The 17,313-nt window shown below is 39.8% G+C and overlaps 3 protein-coding genes across 7 annotated transcripts; 1 reads left to right on the forward strand and 2 right to left on the reverse strand.

The window, feature by feature from the left end:
• Positions 1-442: 442 nt before the first annotated feature.
• Positions 443-5,654, reverse strand: mat2al (methionine adenosyltransferase II, alpha-like). 2 transcript variants are annotated; one of them, XM_073478682.1, is made up of 9 exons: positions 5,237-5,654; positions 4,253-4,330; positions 3,085-3,207; positions 2,892-3,004; positions 2,138-2,281; positions 1,771-1,989; positions 1,507-1,689; positions 1,007-1,140; positions 443-911 (listed from the first exon to the last, which is right to left on the reverse strand). In XM_073478682.1, exons 1-9 carry the CDS (start codon positions 5,307-5,309, stop codon positions 809-811), a joined length of 1,170 nt encoding a protein of 389 aa, XP_073334783.1. In that variant the 5' UTR covers positions 5,310-5,654; the 3' UTR covers positions 443-808. The 2 variants fall into 2 exon arrangements, with proteins under 2 accessions (XP_073334783.1, XP_073334784.1); XM_073478683.1 differs by having other exon boundaries at positions 605-911; positions 5,194-5,260.
• A 1,886-nt stretch (positions 5,655-7,540) lies between these two features.
• Positions 7,541-10,905, forward strand: LOC141006362 (vesicle-associated membrane protein 8). 2 transcript variants are annotated; one of them, XM_073478544.1, is made up of 3 exons: positions 7,541-7,603; positions 8,749-8,919; positions 10,340-10,905. In XM_073478544.1, the coding sequence occupies exons 1-3, from the start codon at positions 7,601-7,603 to the stop codon at positions 10,475-10,477; spliced, it is 312 nt and encodes a 103-aa protein (XP_073334645.1). In that variant the 5' UTR covers positions 7,541-7,600; the 3' UTR covers positions 10,478-10,905. The 2 variants fall into 2 exon arrangements, with proteins under 2 accessions (XP_073334645.1, XP_073334644.1); XM_073478543.1 differs by lacking the exon at positions 7,541-7,603 and adding an exon at positions 7,845-7,982.
• hnrnpd (heterogeneous nuclear ribonucleoprotein D) lies at positions 10,764-17,308 on the reverse strand. 3 transcript variants are annotated; one of them, XR_012179914.1, is made up of 9 exons: positions 17,142-17,308; positions 16,854-17,022; positions 15,036-15,197; positions 14,762-14,893; positions 14,531-14,630; positions 13,613-13,768; positions 12,559-12,651; positions 12,100-12,201; positions 10,764-11,279 (listed from the first exon to the last, which is right to left on the reverse strand). XR_012179914.1 is itself a non-coding variant. In XM_073478541.1 (8 exons), exons 1-7 carry the CDS (start codon positions 17,306-17,308, stop codon positions 12,584-12,586), a joined length of 954 nt encoding a protein of 317 aa, XP_073334642.1. In that variant the 3' UTR covers positions 10,764-11,279; positions 12,559-12,583. The 3 variants fall into 3 exon arrangements, 2 of the variants coding, with proteins under 2 accessions (XP_073334642.1, XP_073334641.1); XM_073478541.1 differs by lacking the exon at positions 12,100-12,201; XM_073478540.1 differs by having other exon boundaries at positions 10,764-12,201.
• Positions 17,309-17,313: the final 5 nt, after the last annotated feature.

Here is a 17,313-nt window from a genome sequence, read left to right on the forward strand (position 1 = left end):
GCCTGTCAGTGTATGTACATGTGCAATTACTGTATGTAAGTGACTTTAAGTACAGTTTTGAAGCAAGTATTACCATTTTCTTCAACTTTTAACTTAATTTTTTCATGCAACTTTATACCTCCACTCCACTCCAGTTAATTTGACAGCTTTAGTTACTTAGGATTAAGCAAAGAAACAAGACGAAATGTGTAATTTATAGTTTTAGAGTGCTAGTAGTGGAGTTTTGTTGTCTTTGGACAGAGCCAGGCTAATTGTTTTCCCAGGCTGACTTCTGCACTGATCTATAAGGGTTTTAATGTAAGACTTCTACTACTTAAGTATTTTTAAATGGCTGTATTGGCACTTTTACTTCAGTGTCTGAATGTCTTCCACCTCTGTTTACGATCTTAATCTTAAGTAACGTAAAGTAAAAGTAATTCTTAACAAAGTCAAAGACCCGAGGTATTCTTATGCAGCTTTTTAATCACAAAATATTTATTACATTTTATCAAAATAAATGATTGTAATAAATCTGACACAGTTTATTCCAAGATTCTCAAAAAGTTTCACATTCACAGCATGATTATTTTTTTAACAATAACTACAGTTTCTCATACAGGAGTGTACCTTGATCATGGTTGTGTTAAAAATAAAAAATAAAAGAATCAAAATGAATTCTTCAACAAAGGCACCGAGACGACTGCCTTCACAGTTTAGGGTCAGAAGTTAACAGAGAACAGACATTTATGCTTTCAGTTCCACAGCTGTCTGTAGAAAACATGGATTCTGTGACTCTTGACTGTTTTAAAAATGTGATCAGCTCCTGGACTCAAAACACCAGCGGCTTTGGCTTTTCCCAGGGGAACTCCTCTCTGCCGAAGTGACCGTAGCAGGCGGTGGCCTGGTAAATCGGCCGCTTCAAACCCAGCTCTCTGCAAGAGAAACACAGTCGGTGTTACACGGTTATATTTACAGAACAAGACATGAATACAGTGTTCGGAGCTATGAAAAAAAAAACTACACATACTTCACAATGACCCCGGGCCTCAGGTCAAAGTTCTTCTGTACGATCTGCAGCAGCTCGTCTTCATCCCTGGTCGACGTGCCGTAGTGAAACACTGAGATGGAGAGTGGACGGCTCACACCGATAGCGTAGGAGATCTGAAGGGAATAACGGACAATAAATCGATGCTCTCAGCTGTCAGGACATCTCAGACTTCTACCTTCATCTCTTATACAGTTTTCAAAGTCATCAAGAAGAATCAGACACAAATAATAACAATCTTTTAGAATCAGTGTCAGAGAGATACATGATGCCAGTGTTCATGCAAATATACGTATCTTTTTTCATTTTGTAGTGCTCTTATTGCTCTTATTCTTTATATACTTTATTTTGACTTTTCCTTAACGTGAACTTGCTTCTGTAGCTTTTATTGTGTCCTCAGTATCTTTCTGTGCACTCCGTTTAAATGCACTTCAACACAAGCATCTGTAAGAAAACACGTCATGTCTTTTTATCTTCCTCACCTGAACGAGGGCTCTCCTGCACAGTCCGGCTTTGACCAAGGACTTGGCGACCCAGCGAGCGGCGTAAGCTCCGGACCGATCCACTTTGGAGTAATCTTTCCCAGAGAAAGCTCCTCCTCCGTGGCCACCCCACCCTCCATATGTGTCCACGATGATTTTACGCCCCGTGAGTCCTGCGTCACTCTGATGATACAAAAACATCGGTCAGCACCTGCTTTAACACACTTTTGATTTATTTCCCTCTGGGGATTCGTCCTCACTCACCTGTGGGCCACCTAGAAGGAATTTCCCACTTGGCAGTAGATGGTAGATGGTCTTGTCATCCAAGTATTTGGCAGGAATGATAACCTTCACCACCTTCTCTATCAGATGGCGTCTGATCTCCTCCAGGCTGATTTCTGGGATGTGTTGGACTGAGATGACCACAGTGTGAACACGCAGTGGCTCCATGGCTCCCATGTTGTCTCGGTACTCCACTGTGACCTGCAGGAAAGAGCCAAGGAGCTAAAATCAAACTCAAAATGAACAGTTAAATGAGGATGCAGCAGAATTCTTGGTGCTTCTTTATTCCTTTATTAGACAGGAAACAAAGGAGAGATGGCTTTTTTTTCGTTCTTCTGAGGAGGCTCACTTGTGATTTGGAGTCTGGTAGTATCCAAGGACACTCTCCGTTGCGTGACAGCTCCTTCATCCTGTAGTTGAGTTTGTGAGCCAAAAGGATGGTTAGGGGCATACACTCCTCGGTCTCATCTGTGGCGTATCCAAACATCAAACCCTGAGGAGATAAAGATGGAAACCCATTGAGAGCAGTCGGGTCCAAAGTTTTGTACAGATTCAACTTCCAATCTTTAAATCGAAGTAAATACAGTTGAAAAAGAGCTTCTGAATGTCATCTTGCAGGATTAGGCAAGTAGGACTGTCTGCAGACTCAGAGTAGCAGGGGTTTCTGTCATTTAGGGAAGAAGAAAGAAGAACAAGAAGAAGAAGAAGCCACAACAACAATCACAATGCATCAAACGCTTTCTGGTTTCCATGTGCTTCACTGTAATGTAAATGACATGTTTTGGCTCTTTTAAACTGGGGATTTGCTGCTTTCTTTGTCATTTATGACAATAAATAAAGACTCTTTTGGTTTTGGACTGTTTGTTGGACAAAATAAGCGATTTGAAGACATAACTTTGGACTCAACTGAGCATTTCTCACCTTTTTTTTAATTTTTAATTTTACAGACTAAATGATTTATCAATTAATCAAGAAAATAATCATTCGTTGCAGCCCTATCCTCTCCCAAAGTGACTCTTTACAACCATCTTCACAACATATAACGAGGCAATTATAAACCCAGGAAGTAAAATAGTTGAGGATTTAAAGGTGAAACACTGAACCTGGTCCCCAGCACCGATGTCCTCCTGATCCCTGCCTTCAAACACACAGTCTGATATCTCCATGCACTGCGGCTCCAGCGCTAACAGCACGTTGCAGGTCTTGTAGTCAAAACCTGCAGGTCACAGTCGGGACTCATTCACTTCATTCACTCAAAGTTATTGACTAATAATAATGAATCCCATCATACTGCACCTTTCGAAGAACTATCATAGCCAATGGACTTCACGGTGTCTCGGACCACCGTCTGGAGATCCACTTTGGCCTTAGAGGTCACTTCTCCCACCAGTAAAATCATCCCCGTCTTCGTCACACATTCTGTAACGACACAAACCAGGAATCTTTGATTACAGAGTGAAGAAAGGGACGTAACAATAAGGCTTGATATTATCAAATATCACGATATTTGCAGTCATATATGATATTTTTTACAATATCGACCAGCTGTGTGAGGCTGACTATATTTTTATTTTAATCTTTAATTTATCAGTGTTATTTCTCAGCTGCTGACCCTCTAGAGTTTAGAGGGAAGGGACAGACATTTTTTAAATATTACTTTCTTATTTAAAAGTGTTGTCTGTGTTGCTGCAAAGGAAGATGTAAAGAAGTGAACAGCATAACCAACCTCTCAGTCCTCAACACAAAACACAAATAAAATATGTGTATTTTATGTTACAACAATAATATTGGGCAGGAAAATATCATGATATAACATTCTGGATATCGTCCAAGCTTCACACCAACAAGTATTTATCAAGGTTGACTGTATTTTAAAGTAATATTTAAATATTCAGCCACTATATGTGTTATTCCATCTTCCCCTTCCATTGCATTCTCGTCAAAACACAGCTGTTGTTTGCATCATCTGCGAATCATCTGTTATGGTTGTTTTTTTGTTTTACAACTGCCAGCGACACAAAAATAATTTGTGAAAGGATAATAAATAAAACTAATGAACTAATCTGACTCGGGCTCAGATTCTGAGCAAACAAACGGAAAAAGTAACAAAAAAAAGAGCAGTGAAAATACAATTTACTGTCAGTTCAGGTGCTTCAGAGGGAGTTGAATTCCAGTGACATAACAAAGTACTGAACTTTGTTTTAAAGGACAAAAGCTGATCCAGTGTAAGATAATTGATTGTATAACCATTAGCCATCGGCACACCTTTGAAACTAGAATCACACAGGTATGTCGGCTACACTGCTTTCATGTCTGCTGTTATTATAGTTCAGAGTTGCTCCACAGGGCAACATTTCACACTCACACTACCTGCGTGACCCGGGAGCAGCTTGTGGCTTCTGTGGGCTGTTATAACATTAAAGGAACAATTCACCCAACATGTCAACATCATAAGAGCACTTACCACAGGCCACTTTAGAGTCGGGGTCTTGGCTCAGGTATGCGTCCAGGACAGCATCACTGATCTGATCACACATTTTATCTGCGAACACAAAGACAGAAGATAAAGATCTTTATTGACTTATTCTTTACTGCCCAAACAAACTAAACAAACAGAGTCTCTTTGTTTACATGACTGAATAAACTGAATAAACAAACTGACCTTAAAGGACAACACAATTTATCCTGTTTTACTTTGTTCATATGTGGCGGACCCTGCCACCTTCCTAGCTTCAAACAGTGTTCTGGGACCTTATTTTCCTCTGAGAGCAGCTTGTTTATTCACTAATGGAGCAAATACATATTTCTGAGTTTGTGTTATTCCCTCGTTAATATTGTAAAATATAAAAATTGAGAGTTTGAATTTCTTCCCTAAAACTACACAGAGCTCCTTTAAGTAAAATATCTGTTTACTTCTTCCACTATTGATTATAACGGTCTCAACATGTCCACACATGTCCACTCAGTACACAGTTAAACATGAGTCACAGGTGTATTCACCTACATTTTGACTACTATAAATCTGACTATAGTATAAATATATGCTTTTATCTGCAATTTGACTAAATAATCACTTAGGAAATAATATCTATGAACATTTGAGAAGAAGAAGAACATTTTGACTTAAATGTATTGACCAAAAATAACTTACTGACATGTGAAAAACTTTATAATAACCATCATTAATAAATGGTACATTAATAGTTAATTATATAAACTTAAAAACATCAGTTGCTTCTCATCCACATGTTAATGAATGAACAGTATTTACAAAGCAGTTCAGTAAAGTTTGATTAACTATAAATTTGCCATTTTTTAGTATTTAGTTTATTTTTAATGATGTGACAGATACTATAAAGTGTTACTAAATATAAATCTTAAGATATTAAAGAGCCAGACAGGTACCGAGGACTGGACCTCAGTGTCGGCGTGCGGATGGGCTCAGTACCGGAGTGTCCCTCTCCGACCGACTCGGACGTGAACAGGAAGCTCTTCCCGCTGCGGGCTCCGCTCGGGTTCATCTTCAGCTCGGGACGCACAACTGGACTTCAAGTGGATAAAAGTGAGCTGAACCGAACGTGTCGAGCTGCGAAGTGGACCCGGACTCCTGATGTCCGCCGAGTCCGACCGTAGAAATCAATGATTAACTCGGTGGGCTGAGCTGAGAGGAGCCGGCGAGGCGACGCTTCAAAACTGCGGGAAGCGGCGGATGTTTCGTGTTTTAATCAGGACGAATAATTATAAAAGTAATTATAAAAGTACGACTTTTACACTCGTGTGTGTTTCTCGGTGGACTTCGCCGCGTAAAAAGGCTGTTTGCGGGCTCCAGGAGGACGTTTCCATGCGGGAGTCCTTCAGGCAGCAGCCGGGGCAGCCTCAAGATGTCGCTGTTATGACGCGGCACGGGACGTGAGAGCGTAACATTAAAGGGTGACTCCGCCGATTTTATGCATTAAAGTGTGTTAACAGGGTCTTTAAAAATGCCACTGCACGCGTGGGGGAAGTAGTATACAGCTTTTTGTGGCTCCAGAGGAAGCTGCGTGTAATCTGACACTGCCTCCAGTGATGTCACTCAGTGGCTGAGTTGCATTGTGGGTAATGTAGGCGCCGTTTTTGTTTTTTTTTGACAGTTCGGACAATGAAACGATGAAAATGGATAAAGCAGACGCAGAGATGTCACCTTTTTTAGACCTTGTCCTCACGTACACGGGTCTTTTTTTAAAGAAAACGCATTCGGTTTCACGCCAAACCAACAGGTGGCGATATCACCTCTACCGTAAGGCCACGATGGCCAATCAGAAGCCTGACAAACAAAGGTGACAAGCCAAAATAAACAGTTTTTCTGTCTACACATAAACACTGAAAACGCAAGAGTTTTCCTAAAGCTACGTGACCTGAAAAGTCGTTTACGTGTGTATGGAAAGGCCAGAACGCATAGATAAAGCTTCATTTCAGCCTACATTACCCACAATGCAACACGAGCCAAAGTCACGCCCCCTCTGATGGACCACCACGGGACCCTATTTGATAAAAACTTTGTCTGGTAGTGAATGAAGAGACAAGTAATTTATTGATCCTGTTTGAATTGTGTCATGAATCACACATGTGATGTTTGTCAGTTTAAAACACAATAAATGAGCCGTGGAGACATTTTCCATGTGTGTTTGTGTCGGGCAAAACTGGGCGTTTTCGCAGGAAAGCTGTTGACATTTCAAGCAGTTTTTGTGGCGACTAAAACTGGCTATTTTTCACGGGAAGTCAGACCAGATCCACCCGCGATCGTGGCGAGCAAAAGAAGTATTTCAAGCCAAACCGTGATGTTCTCCTCACCTAAAGTGGTGAATAAACACAGTGTTGTGACAAGAAACAAACAGAAAATTTAACCTAAAGAAAGAAGAAACATCCAGTTTTAACTTACCTGTTGTTTTGCAGAAAGGTTCTTGGCCAACATTTATCCTGATGATTGGGTTGCAATTAAAGTAGCTCCATACAGCTCATCTGGTGAAATCCAAGCTCTGAGATACACACTAACACTTTGAGCTTCGCAGCTACAGTGAAGATTTCATCTTAAAAAAGGATTTAAATAACATCTTTTTAAATTAGTTTGGGATTACACCAGCCATTATGAAGACATTTTATGTTTGTTTGTTTGTTTTCAAGTATTAAATCAAGTCTCCAGCTACTTCAGCTGTTTAGCAGGATGCTGCAGTGAAGCTCCAGAAATGTTTTGTGGACTGACTTTCCATCAGCAATTTTCATGTTTGGGTGAACTGTTCCTTTAAGATCTCTCACTTCAGTTAAAGCAGGACACCTCAGTTTAAAAATACTCTGTCACAAATAAAACTCCTGGATTGAATATAAAACTTTATAAGACTTTCTTCTTTTACTTGAGAAACATTATACACCCAGTTAAAGTTTCACTTGTAACGGAGTATTTATGTTACTTCAGCTTCAGTAAAAGGTCTGAATACTTTTATCATTAATCATCACAGATTACTTCAGACTGCAGACAGCTGCTGGGTGGAGTGACAGTTATTCATGAGATGTGGTTCTTGCACATAACGAAGGAAATCACACATATTGTTGAAGCTGAGCTGAACTCTTCCCTCAAAAACTGCACGAGTGAAGCATATTTGCATACATAGGCCGAACTGTCACTGCTGAAACAACAAACTGCCAAACGCAGGATGAGGAAATGAAGTGAAGCAACAGAGTGACTTCACTCCTTTATTGCCTTGCAAATATCCCGGCTGAGCCCTTTGCCCGGACGTATCAGTTCAGTGCTTGCCTGCATCCACCGCTCTATCAGCTGATGGTACGTAGACACACATATGTAGAAGTTTTTAGCTGTTTAAACTGAAATGTTCTCTTTTCCAACAACTGTTGTCATGAAAAGCAGGAAATGAAAGGTCTGCGGGGTCATGATCTGACTTGTTGTTTGTGGCGATGGTGTCTAGCTCCTGTTGGGCCAATGAGACTTTGATTGAGGCAACAGCTCAGTTAATGAGTAACACAGAGAAGGTGCAACCTTCAGCAGAGGTTTGTTCAGCTCTTGCTGTGTGACTCATACAGTCACAAGAAGCACAGATCTGTTTATTGTGCTGCCAGGACCGGATAACAGGACTCTGTGGAGGTTTTTGTGTGTTTGTGTGAGGTTGTTTTGTTGGTTGTGACGGAGAAACAGAGCTGCTATGGTGAGTGATGTGCTTTTTATACAGTGCTGTTTAGTCCTTCATCTCAGACGTCTGTTCAGATATCACAGCTTGATTTTCATCTTGATATGATCTAAAAATGACTCCCTACGGGTCGGTTCATGTTTGCTGACCAGGTTTACTTTGTAAGCAAAGTGCTGGAGGTTTTCTGACAGTCACACAGGCCGCGGTTCACTGATAGAGCCCTTTTCCTGTTAACTCAGTAGCAGGAAGTGAGTCTGGTCACTATAATTGTGACCACAGAGGTCGTTGTTGACTATATTTAACTTCAGAGCGGTTTGACCAGAAGAGCTACACTGATTAGTCTGTTAGATGTCAGCTGTTGAATAAATGGTCGACTGCTTTGATTTTCAATTAATCAGTTAAAAATGTCAAAATTGTCTGAATCCAGCTTCTTAAATGTCCACTTTGTAAGAAAGTAGGTTTTTAAGTCAAATTATGAGGAAAAAAGTCTGAATTAAGAGTTTAAAGTCAGAATTATGAGTTTAAAGTCAGAATTTTGAGGTCATCCCAAAGGTTCAGTATCCTTTGGGATGGCGACTGACCCGATTTACAATCCCAAAGCGTCAGTATTTTGGGAATAAGACTTAAAAATCAACCTTCTTTAAAAGTGAACCTTTGACTGTGAATATCAGTAAACTGAATATCAACAGTTTTCTGACACTTTATTGACCAAACAACTAATCGATTAATCAAGAAAATAATCCACAGATTAATGGACACCGGTTTGTCCCTGTTTTTTTCACAGGCTGCCGTTAACCCTCAATCCCCGGCTCCCGGCTCGGCGGCTAAACTTGACCAGGTGCAGGGTCAAGTCAACGAGGTGAAAGTCATTCTGACAGACAACATCAGCAAAGTGCTGGAGAGAGGCGACCGACTGGATGATCTGATCGGGAAGACTGACGACCTGCAGGCCTCTGTGAGTGTTTAATCATGATGACCACAGTACAAGTGTGAGATACTTGTACTTGAGTATTTCTGTTTCCTGCCACTTTATACTTCAACAGGGAAATATTTTTATTCCACAACATTTATCTGACAGCTGTAGTGAGTAGTTACTTTTGAGGGGAAGATTTAAAAAGAAAACACGATAAGCTTATAAAATACAGTAATTTACATGAGCGGTTCTCAAACTTTTTCTCGTTGAGCTCCTCCGTCTGATCAGAGTTCAGCTTTGAGAGGTTTTATTACAGAGTGTTTGAAACCTGAGACCACAAAAGTCAGACATAATGTCTCTGTGCTACTCATGGATGAAATTATAGTAAAGATAAATGATTCCCCTTTTTGCTGGAGACGTCCTGAGGCCCCCTGAACGACCCTCGGGGGTTCTTGGACCTCACTTTTCGGGGCCCCTTGTCATGTCATCAGATGCCTGCCGGTGTGTCGGAGAGACAGTTTCACTGTAAACTTCCAGATGCTTTCATTTGAAGATTAGAGAAGCGGCCAACAAATTAAAACTAATTTTATGCAACAAAACTTTTCTTCCTTCCTCTCACGTCTTGATGCCACGACACAAAAATAAAAACTGACCAGTGTCACGTTATAACATGAAAAGTATGTTTTTATAAAAAGATGTTTTCACAGTGAAATACAAACTTATCAGATTATAACAAGAAATTATTCTTGTTATTGGAATATACTATTTATCTTATTATTATGTGAAATATGTCACATTACAGTGATAACTTATTGATATAATACAAAAAGTTTCACACTGTAACATGAAAACTTATATTGTTATAACAAGAAACTTAGCCTGTTATAAAAACATGCTATTTATCTTGGTATAATGTAAAACATTTCACATTATAGTGTGATAACTTATCGTTATAACGTTAAAAATTACATAGTTACAACAACAAACTTTTCTTGTTATGACAATATGCTATTTATGTTGTCATCATGTGAAGCGTCTCATGTGATAAGATGATTACTTTCATTGTTATAACATGAAATGTGTCACGTTATGATGCAATATGGTGTGAAAATATCATTATAACAGCAAATTATCACAACGTTTCACATTATAACATCATCAATATATTTTTATAGCAAGAAAAGCTTCATGTTATATTGTGGTTAGTTTGTATTTCATAATAACGTCAGAAAACTTTGTTTAAAAAATAAACTTTACACGTTGTAACACGATAATAATCCAGTTTTCTTTTCCTGGTGTGGCTGTAATAAGCTTCTGTAACATCAAGCCACAAAATACTTTTCCCCAACACCTGTAACCAGACTTCCATAAAATCAGTAAAGTTCCCCTTTAAATATAGAAAAATCATGTTATTTCTTCCATCACTTGTGTTTAATTAGGTTTCAATTATGTCTCTTTTCAGGCCGACTCGTTCCAGAGAACGTCCACGCGGGTCGCCAGGAAATACTGGTGGAAAAACATTAAAATGATGATCATAATCGGCGTGATCGTGCTGATCGTCCTCATCCTCATCATCCTCTTTGCCACAAATACTATTTAAACCCCATCGACACTCCTTCACCGGCTCAGGGACTGAACACGATCACGCTGGTGGGATGCAGCTCGCCTTTTAAATCGCTCTCACGAGTTTCTGATGATTTCAGCTCTAACACACAGATGTGTTGTAGATCAAAATATTCATGTGTAATTCTGATGAGGTTACTCTGCGATGAACCCGATGATGTGACGATAAAATTGTCATAAACTCGACTGAAAAACTTCCTTCAACACTCCAGCGTGTGACGAACACGGCTCTTAATATTTCACAAAAGGATCAGACGTCCAAATGAGAGTTTATTATTTTTATTCGTCACATTTCTTGATGTATAATTACCTGTGTATATATACTGTATGTTCATGAATGTCAAACTCTGTAATAACATATTGTATTATATGACTGATGACTATGATAAAGAGGATAAATTGTAACGACGCATTTTATATCTTTGCTACCACAGTACTGTGTATATATGTGTGACCTGTTCCAACCCATCTAACAATTCAGTCATGTAATAATAAATGAAGCAATTTCACAATTAGCATATGATGACAATAAATACAAAAAACAAGAAGGGATGGGGAACGCAGACCGCTCAAACTTTGCAGGAATCTAAATAAATGCAAAACATCGAAATCCAAAAAGTTTTAAGATACAACAAATACTGGAGAGGAAATGTGCTGTAGGTCATAGTGCTCTTCAGTTTATATTTTACAATCAGCTAGTGATCTTTGCTGGATACCATCATCTCTCTGGCCAATGCTCCGCCAGCCCACAGCTGTCTTTCCTTTCATCGCTCTGAAACCTGCGAAAAACAAAACAGAAACAAAATCAGCTCCAGATGAACGAACAAAATGTTCAATTAGAAAGAAAGAAAGAAAGAAAAAAAATAGGAATCCCCCGTGTTTATAATGTCCAATGTTAAAAAAGAAAAAACAAAGAAACTGAGAACAATTATTTTAACATTTTTACAGTTTAAAAAAAATAAAAAAAGTTAGTCCATAAGCTAGAAATCCTGAAGTGCGATAAATTGAAGAGGTCAAAGCCAAAATACTAAATGGAAGAAAACCTTCGACTGGTCAAAAAATACACGTTAAAGAAGCATTACATGCAAATTTCTGGAAATGTTGTGACACTTGTTGTTTTACAAAAGGTTATAAGAGGGAAAATTCGTTACAAAAGAGAAGTCTTTTCCATCGCTGTCAGTAAGACAAAACAGAGCAATACATGTACACAGTAAAAGTAAAGCACTTTATCCCCCAACACAGTAGAGTCCAAATACGAACCAGGTTTTAGCTCATGGACTACTGGCTACAAGAGCTAAATAAAGAAACAAGCATTTTAGATAAGATTAGGAATGCATATATTAACAATAGGAACTGGGAAGTCCAGAGAAAGCTGTACGTATCCTTTGAAAAGCAAATAGTTATTTTCTCATATTTATAAATCATTACTTGTGGGGGAGTAAGGGCCTGTAAAAAATGACAATTACATGTGTATAATTTAAGTTTTACATTACAAACAGTTGCAAACAAATTAAAAATGGAAAGAAAGATGACAAAGCTGGACGTGTCCCATATTGTTTTAGTTTAGAAATGCTGATACAGGATGTTGTAAGACCATACCAAATGGCAGCATTCGAGAGCGTATGCTTCTCGTACCCGGTCCGCATTGAGCGGGCCCTGAGAGTATCTGGGAGTCAGCTCATGGCCTGCAAGGAAGCTCCGCTGGCAGGTACAAACAAGGTATGTCAGAGTTAGGAGACAACATACTTCCTTTTCTGTTTTCCTTGCACATCCTTAACTTTGGCATCCATTTACTGTAGTAGCAGTACTTTACCTGTTAACTTTACAGTTTAAAAAAAAAAAAAAAAAAATGAAGGTGCAAAAGAGGCAGCAGAAGGCCGGTTGTTAAAATAATCACCACAAGACTGTAGCCTCTATGTTACCACTACTGTAAAGCACTTGAGGGTGCTGAGAAAAAGAAATTTACAAGAAGAAATTACACATTAATGTTACCAAACAGCAAAGTAAATATGACTACGTTAAATTAACAGTAAGTAGTGTATTTTTGTTTTTACATACCTACTTGAAGGTGAGGGTTTCCCCTTTAATACGGCTTGTAACTGTTGGTGTGAACACCACGCCGTGGCGACTTTCCGTATCCACCAGACTGATCTACGGGTGTGGTACAACATTGTTGATTGACATGACGTATTTTTTTACTTAACAAAGAAAAACTGTAAAAACGTTCAAAAAACAACACAAAAACAACACCGTGAAAACAGAAACAACAGTAAACCTTTACAACGATTTAAATAAGGGTGTCACGACTTTGATTTTAAATTAAAAATTGGTTGAAGTGAGTCTTCAATTTCAACAATCACAAACAAATGTATCGACGAGTTTCTACAACTTCTGTAAATGTAGTTGTTAGAGTATGTCCGAGTCCACCGAGGGCCAAACGAGGGCAACATTTCTGTTTGGTGAGTAAATCTCTTAAGACTCTCCTCCACACTGACAGTTTGTACTGAAAGTAATTCATTATAAAACTCTGCTGAGAGTCTCTGTCGTGTTTTGTTGACACAGTCAGAGGGACTTCATGGTGCATTCAGGTGCACGACTTAAACTCTACATTGCTTCGTACGGCAAAGGGTATGTGCACCGACAGGGACGTAACAAAAAACCTGGACACAGTGTTGGAGACGAAGCCCCGTTCATTCCTATGAAAGCTGCTCAGTGGCGCTTTGAAACCAAAAAAGCTCGACTTCCCCGGTATGAAGATACCCGGTTCTTCCCAGATCCCAGCTTACTTGAACGGGGATAAAATGATTTAATCGTGCGGCTCTTCTAGACTAGACTTTCTCAAATTATGACAGTGAAACGAGTCGTTTCACTGGACTGTGGATTTCTTTGTGAAGGACTCGTAACAGACTTTATGCAGGTTAGTAGCTAACGTTAGTTTAGAAATGGAATAAAAGCCTCGTTAACTCTTAATCTGTGGACACAAATATTACCTCCTTATTTAACTCGTAACTTTATACATAAACACATTAAGTATCTTTATCTCGTAGAAATATTTGATTTAATTCTACAAGTAAAAATAAAATAAAAAATACTCACTCTGTGATTTACTTACCGTTGTAGTCACCATATCCGTAATAGTTGTTGTAACCAGGGTAATCATAGCCACCATATCCTCCATATCCTTGATTATTGTAACCATAATTGCCATAATTTCCATAGCCTTGGTTCCAGTAGTTGCCATAACCCTGGTTCCAATTTTGATTGGGACCTGCAAATAAACAGGATTTAAAATAGATACCGTTCATCACGTTTTTGTAATGACACGACCTCATCAGGTTCACTGGGTTCGTCCATGTTTGTTTGGACGTTGTTGTCTGAGCCTTAGAGTCACAATCTGTACAAAAACAGCCGAGTAAAGATGACAAGGTGTGGTTTTATGGAGAGTTATGTGCCGGGCAGTGATGCACTGATGTCTGTGTTTGTTTCCTGGCAAGCTTGTGGTTATGACGGGACTCCAGGAAGTCGCAAAGGCTCTGATCAGACCTGATATTAACATCTGTCCAACGTTTCACAAAGTTTATAAAGTTTCTCCAGACTCAACAATTCACATAATTAAGTGATTTTTAAAGGGAGTCTGGTGACTTTTCTTCACAGGCAACAAAGAAGTGAACCTCCCATAACAACACAACCTGTCACTTTTACTACAGATAAAACAAACAAGATAATAAATGTTAATTAATGAGCATTAGCGGTTATCTCCCTCACCCACCTAATAATGGTAGCTTATATTTACCATACAGACATGAGATTGATGTTTAACTCCTCCTCTAACTCTCACAAAGAAAGGGATGACGTGTGTTTCCCAGAATGTTGAATTACTCCTTTAAAGAAAAGTCTTCAATTTAATTAAGTAGCTTCTACACTATATGATTCATGTCATATTTTACTGGTCATTAGGGATTCAAAAGGTGAATATGTCACATTATTTACATTTTTCTTTACATGTACCACAAGAGTTGTGTCCACTCACCACCACCTCTTCCTCGAGACCTGGATGAGTATCCACCTCTGCCTCCCCAGTACTGCTGCTGCTGGTACTGCTCTTTGGACATCGCCACTTTTATTTCACACTAAACAAACAGCAATCAAGTTGATTTATTTCCACAGGGATCGGGTGTCAGTCTTATAAAGTCATCACAGTATGTGCCAAACAAACTGCCAGGTACTAAAGTTTTATTGGAGAGAAAACAGCCGTCTGTACCTTGCTAAGTCCAATATTGTGGTACTTCTTCTCCATGATGCTCTTCACAGGATCCTCCTCTTTGAATGTGATGAAGCAGAAGCCTCTCCTCTTGTTTGTTTTGTTCTCCATGGGAAGTTCAATTGACTCCACCTGAGCACATGATCAATGAACTTTTAAATTAATATTTAGTTGTCTTTATGACAAGAATTCAAATCATGTGTATGAAAGGAAACATCGAGCAGGTTAAGTTTCAGCCGCCCTTCACCGACGTGCAGACCGAACAGAGGCGTACCTCTCCGAAGGCACCGAAGTACTCTCTGACTTTCTCCTCAGGAGTGTCTGGAGAGAGACCGCCGACAAAGATCTTCTTCACGGGCTCCTTACTCTTCATGGCCTTGGCTTTTTTGGGATCGATGACCTTTCCATTGAGCTTGTGTTCCTTCTGCGAGGCAACCTGCACAAGAAAATCATTAATCAACAAAAAGAAAAAATAACTGAGTGTAAACAGACGTCTTTCTGTTGTTTCTTTTTCTCGTTCTTCTCAGAAAAATACATATTGCAAACTTTTTTGTAATATTCAATTTTTCTCTTAACGTGCAAATTAATTAAATTAATGTTGTTTGTTGAATGATTTTTAATTTTTCTAAATGTATCTGAATATTAATTTTTTATATTTAATTGTATTTCTTTTTTTATATACATCTACTATTCTCAGCTGTATGTTTAACTTTGAAAATCCCAATAAAAGAAAATAAAATAGGTTTTCATATTAACACATATCAGACGACATACAGTCTGAGTCGATGTCGCCTTTTAATATCGCCCGATCAATATATCGGTCAGGTTCTATTATGGTATAGTACCACGGAGAGACCCCGAGATCAAAAAGTGGCTGAAGGTATGTCGATTGCGGCTCAGCGGCATATACCGATCCTTGGAGTGGTACGCCGCTGGTATTCCACCGACACATGGTGGTATGTGCCGCTTGGATGGGTAACGCCCCCTGATGAATTTTATATGAAGTAATGCATTATTGTGTTTGCTATCGATTAGTCAGACTGGCTACGGTGGCTGGGCTAACATTAGCCATGTTAGCTAAGGCTAGCTCTCTCATTAGCTTTAAGTCGTTTATACGCAGATATTTAGACGTATTACTTTGCTATCATATTGCAAGAATCCCACGTGTAATTACTGTCTGTATGCCTACATCCCAACAACATAACATCCAAAATAAATACATATGTTCCTTTATTTACGGCAATGTGTTAAATTATCATCGTCAATAAAGACTAAAACAAATGTATACATTTACGGCAGCACTTGTCCTAAAACCAGCCCGGTGGCATTATATTTGCATATTCACCAGGGGGCGGTGCCCATCCAACAGTCTTTCAGTGGCATACCAGCGGTATACCACTCCAAGGACCGGTATACCACTCCAAGGACCGGTATACCACTCCAAGGACCGGTATACCACTTTAAGGATCGGTATACCACTTTAAGGACCGGTATACCACTTTAAGGACCGGTATACCACTTTAAGGACCGGTATACAACTCTAAGGATCGGTATACCACTTTAAGGACCGGTATACCACTTTAAGGATCGGTATACCACTTTAAGGACCGGTATACAACTCTAAGGACCGGTATACCACTTTAAGGACCGGTATACCACTTTAAGGACCGGTATACCACTCTAAGGACCGGTATACCACTCCAAGGACCGGTATACCACTTTAAGGATCGGTATACCACTCTAAGGACCGGTATACCACTTTAAGGATCGGTATACCACTTTAAGGACCGGTATACAACTCTAAGGACCGGTATACCACTTTAAGGACCGGTATACCACTCTAAGGACCGGTATACCACTCCAAGGACCGGTATACCACTTTAAGGATCGGTATACCACTCTAAGGATCGGTATACCACTCTAGGAATCGGTATATACCGCTGAGCAGCAATCGACATACCATCAGCCACTTTTCGGTCTCGGCGCTACTGGCACCATGACCTCCAGTCCTCAGACCACAGTGCACCTCCCCACCGACGTGTGTCTGCAGTAACCTGGGGTGTAAACATCACTTCTGGGAGCAGAGCAGCACCTTGTCAACACTTTCAGGATCTTTGAAGAGCACAAAGCCGAAGCCCCGTGACCGGCCCGTCATGGGGTCCAGCTTCAGCGTGCAGTCTACGACCTCTCCGTACTTGGAGAAGTAATCTTTCAGATCCTTCTTGGTCGTGTCCCAGCTGAGCCCTCCTACAAACATCTTCCTGTTGACACAGTTTAAAGGAAACTTGACGTTGACTTGTTGGACGTTTAGCAACACATCTGTGGCACCTGAACATGTTAAATTCTGCAGAACTGTAGGATAAGTGTGGTGTAACCGTACCCTTCATCCTCCTCGTTTTTACTGGCGTCAATTCTTGATCCCTCGGCCTCGCCCCCCATCAGGCCACAGTCCCCGGCCGCAGACATCGGGTCATCGCTGTTCGCCTCTCCGTCCTCCTCCATTCTCATCATGGTGGTGTCATCGCTGAATTCATAATCGTCCGACATTTTTC

The sequence above is a fragment of the Pagrus major genome, chromosome 12 (genome assembly GCF_040436345.1).
Source record: "Pagrus major chromosome 12, Pma_NU_1.0".
NCBI classification, from domain to species: domain Eukaryota; kingdom Metazoa; phylum Chordata; class Actinopteri; order Spariformes; family Sparidae; genus Pagrus; species Pagrus major.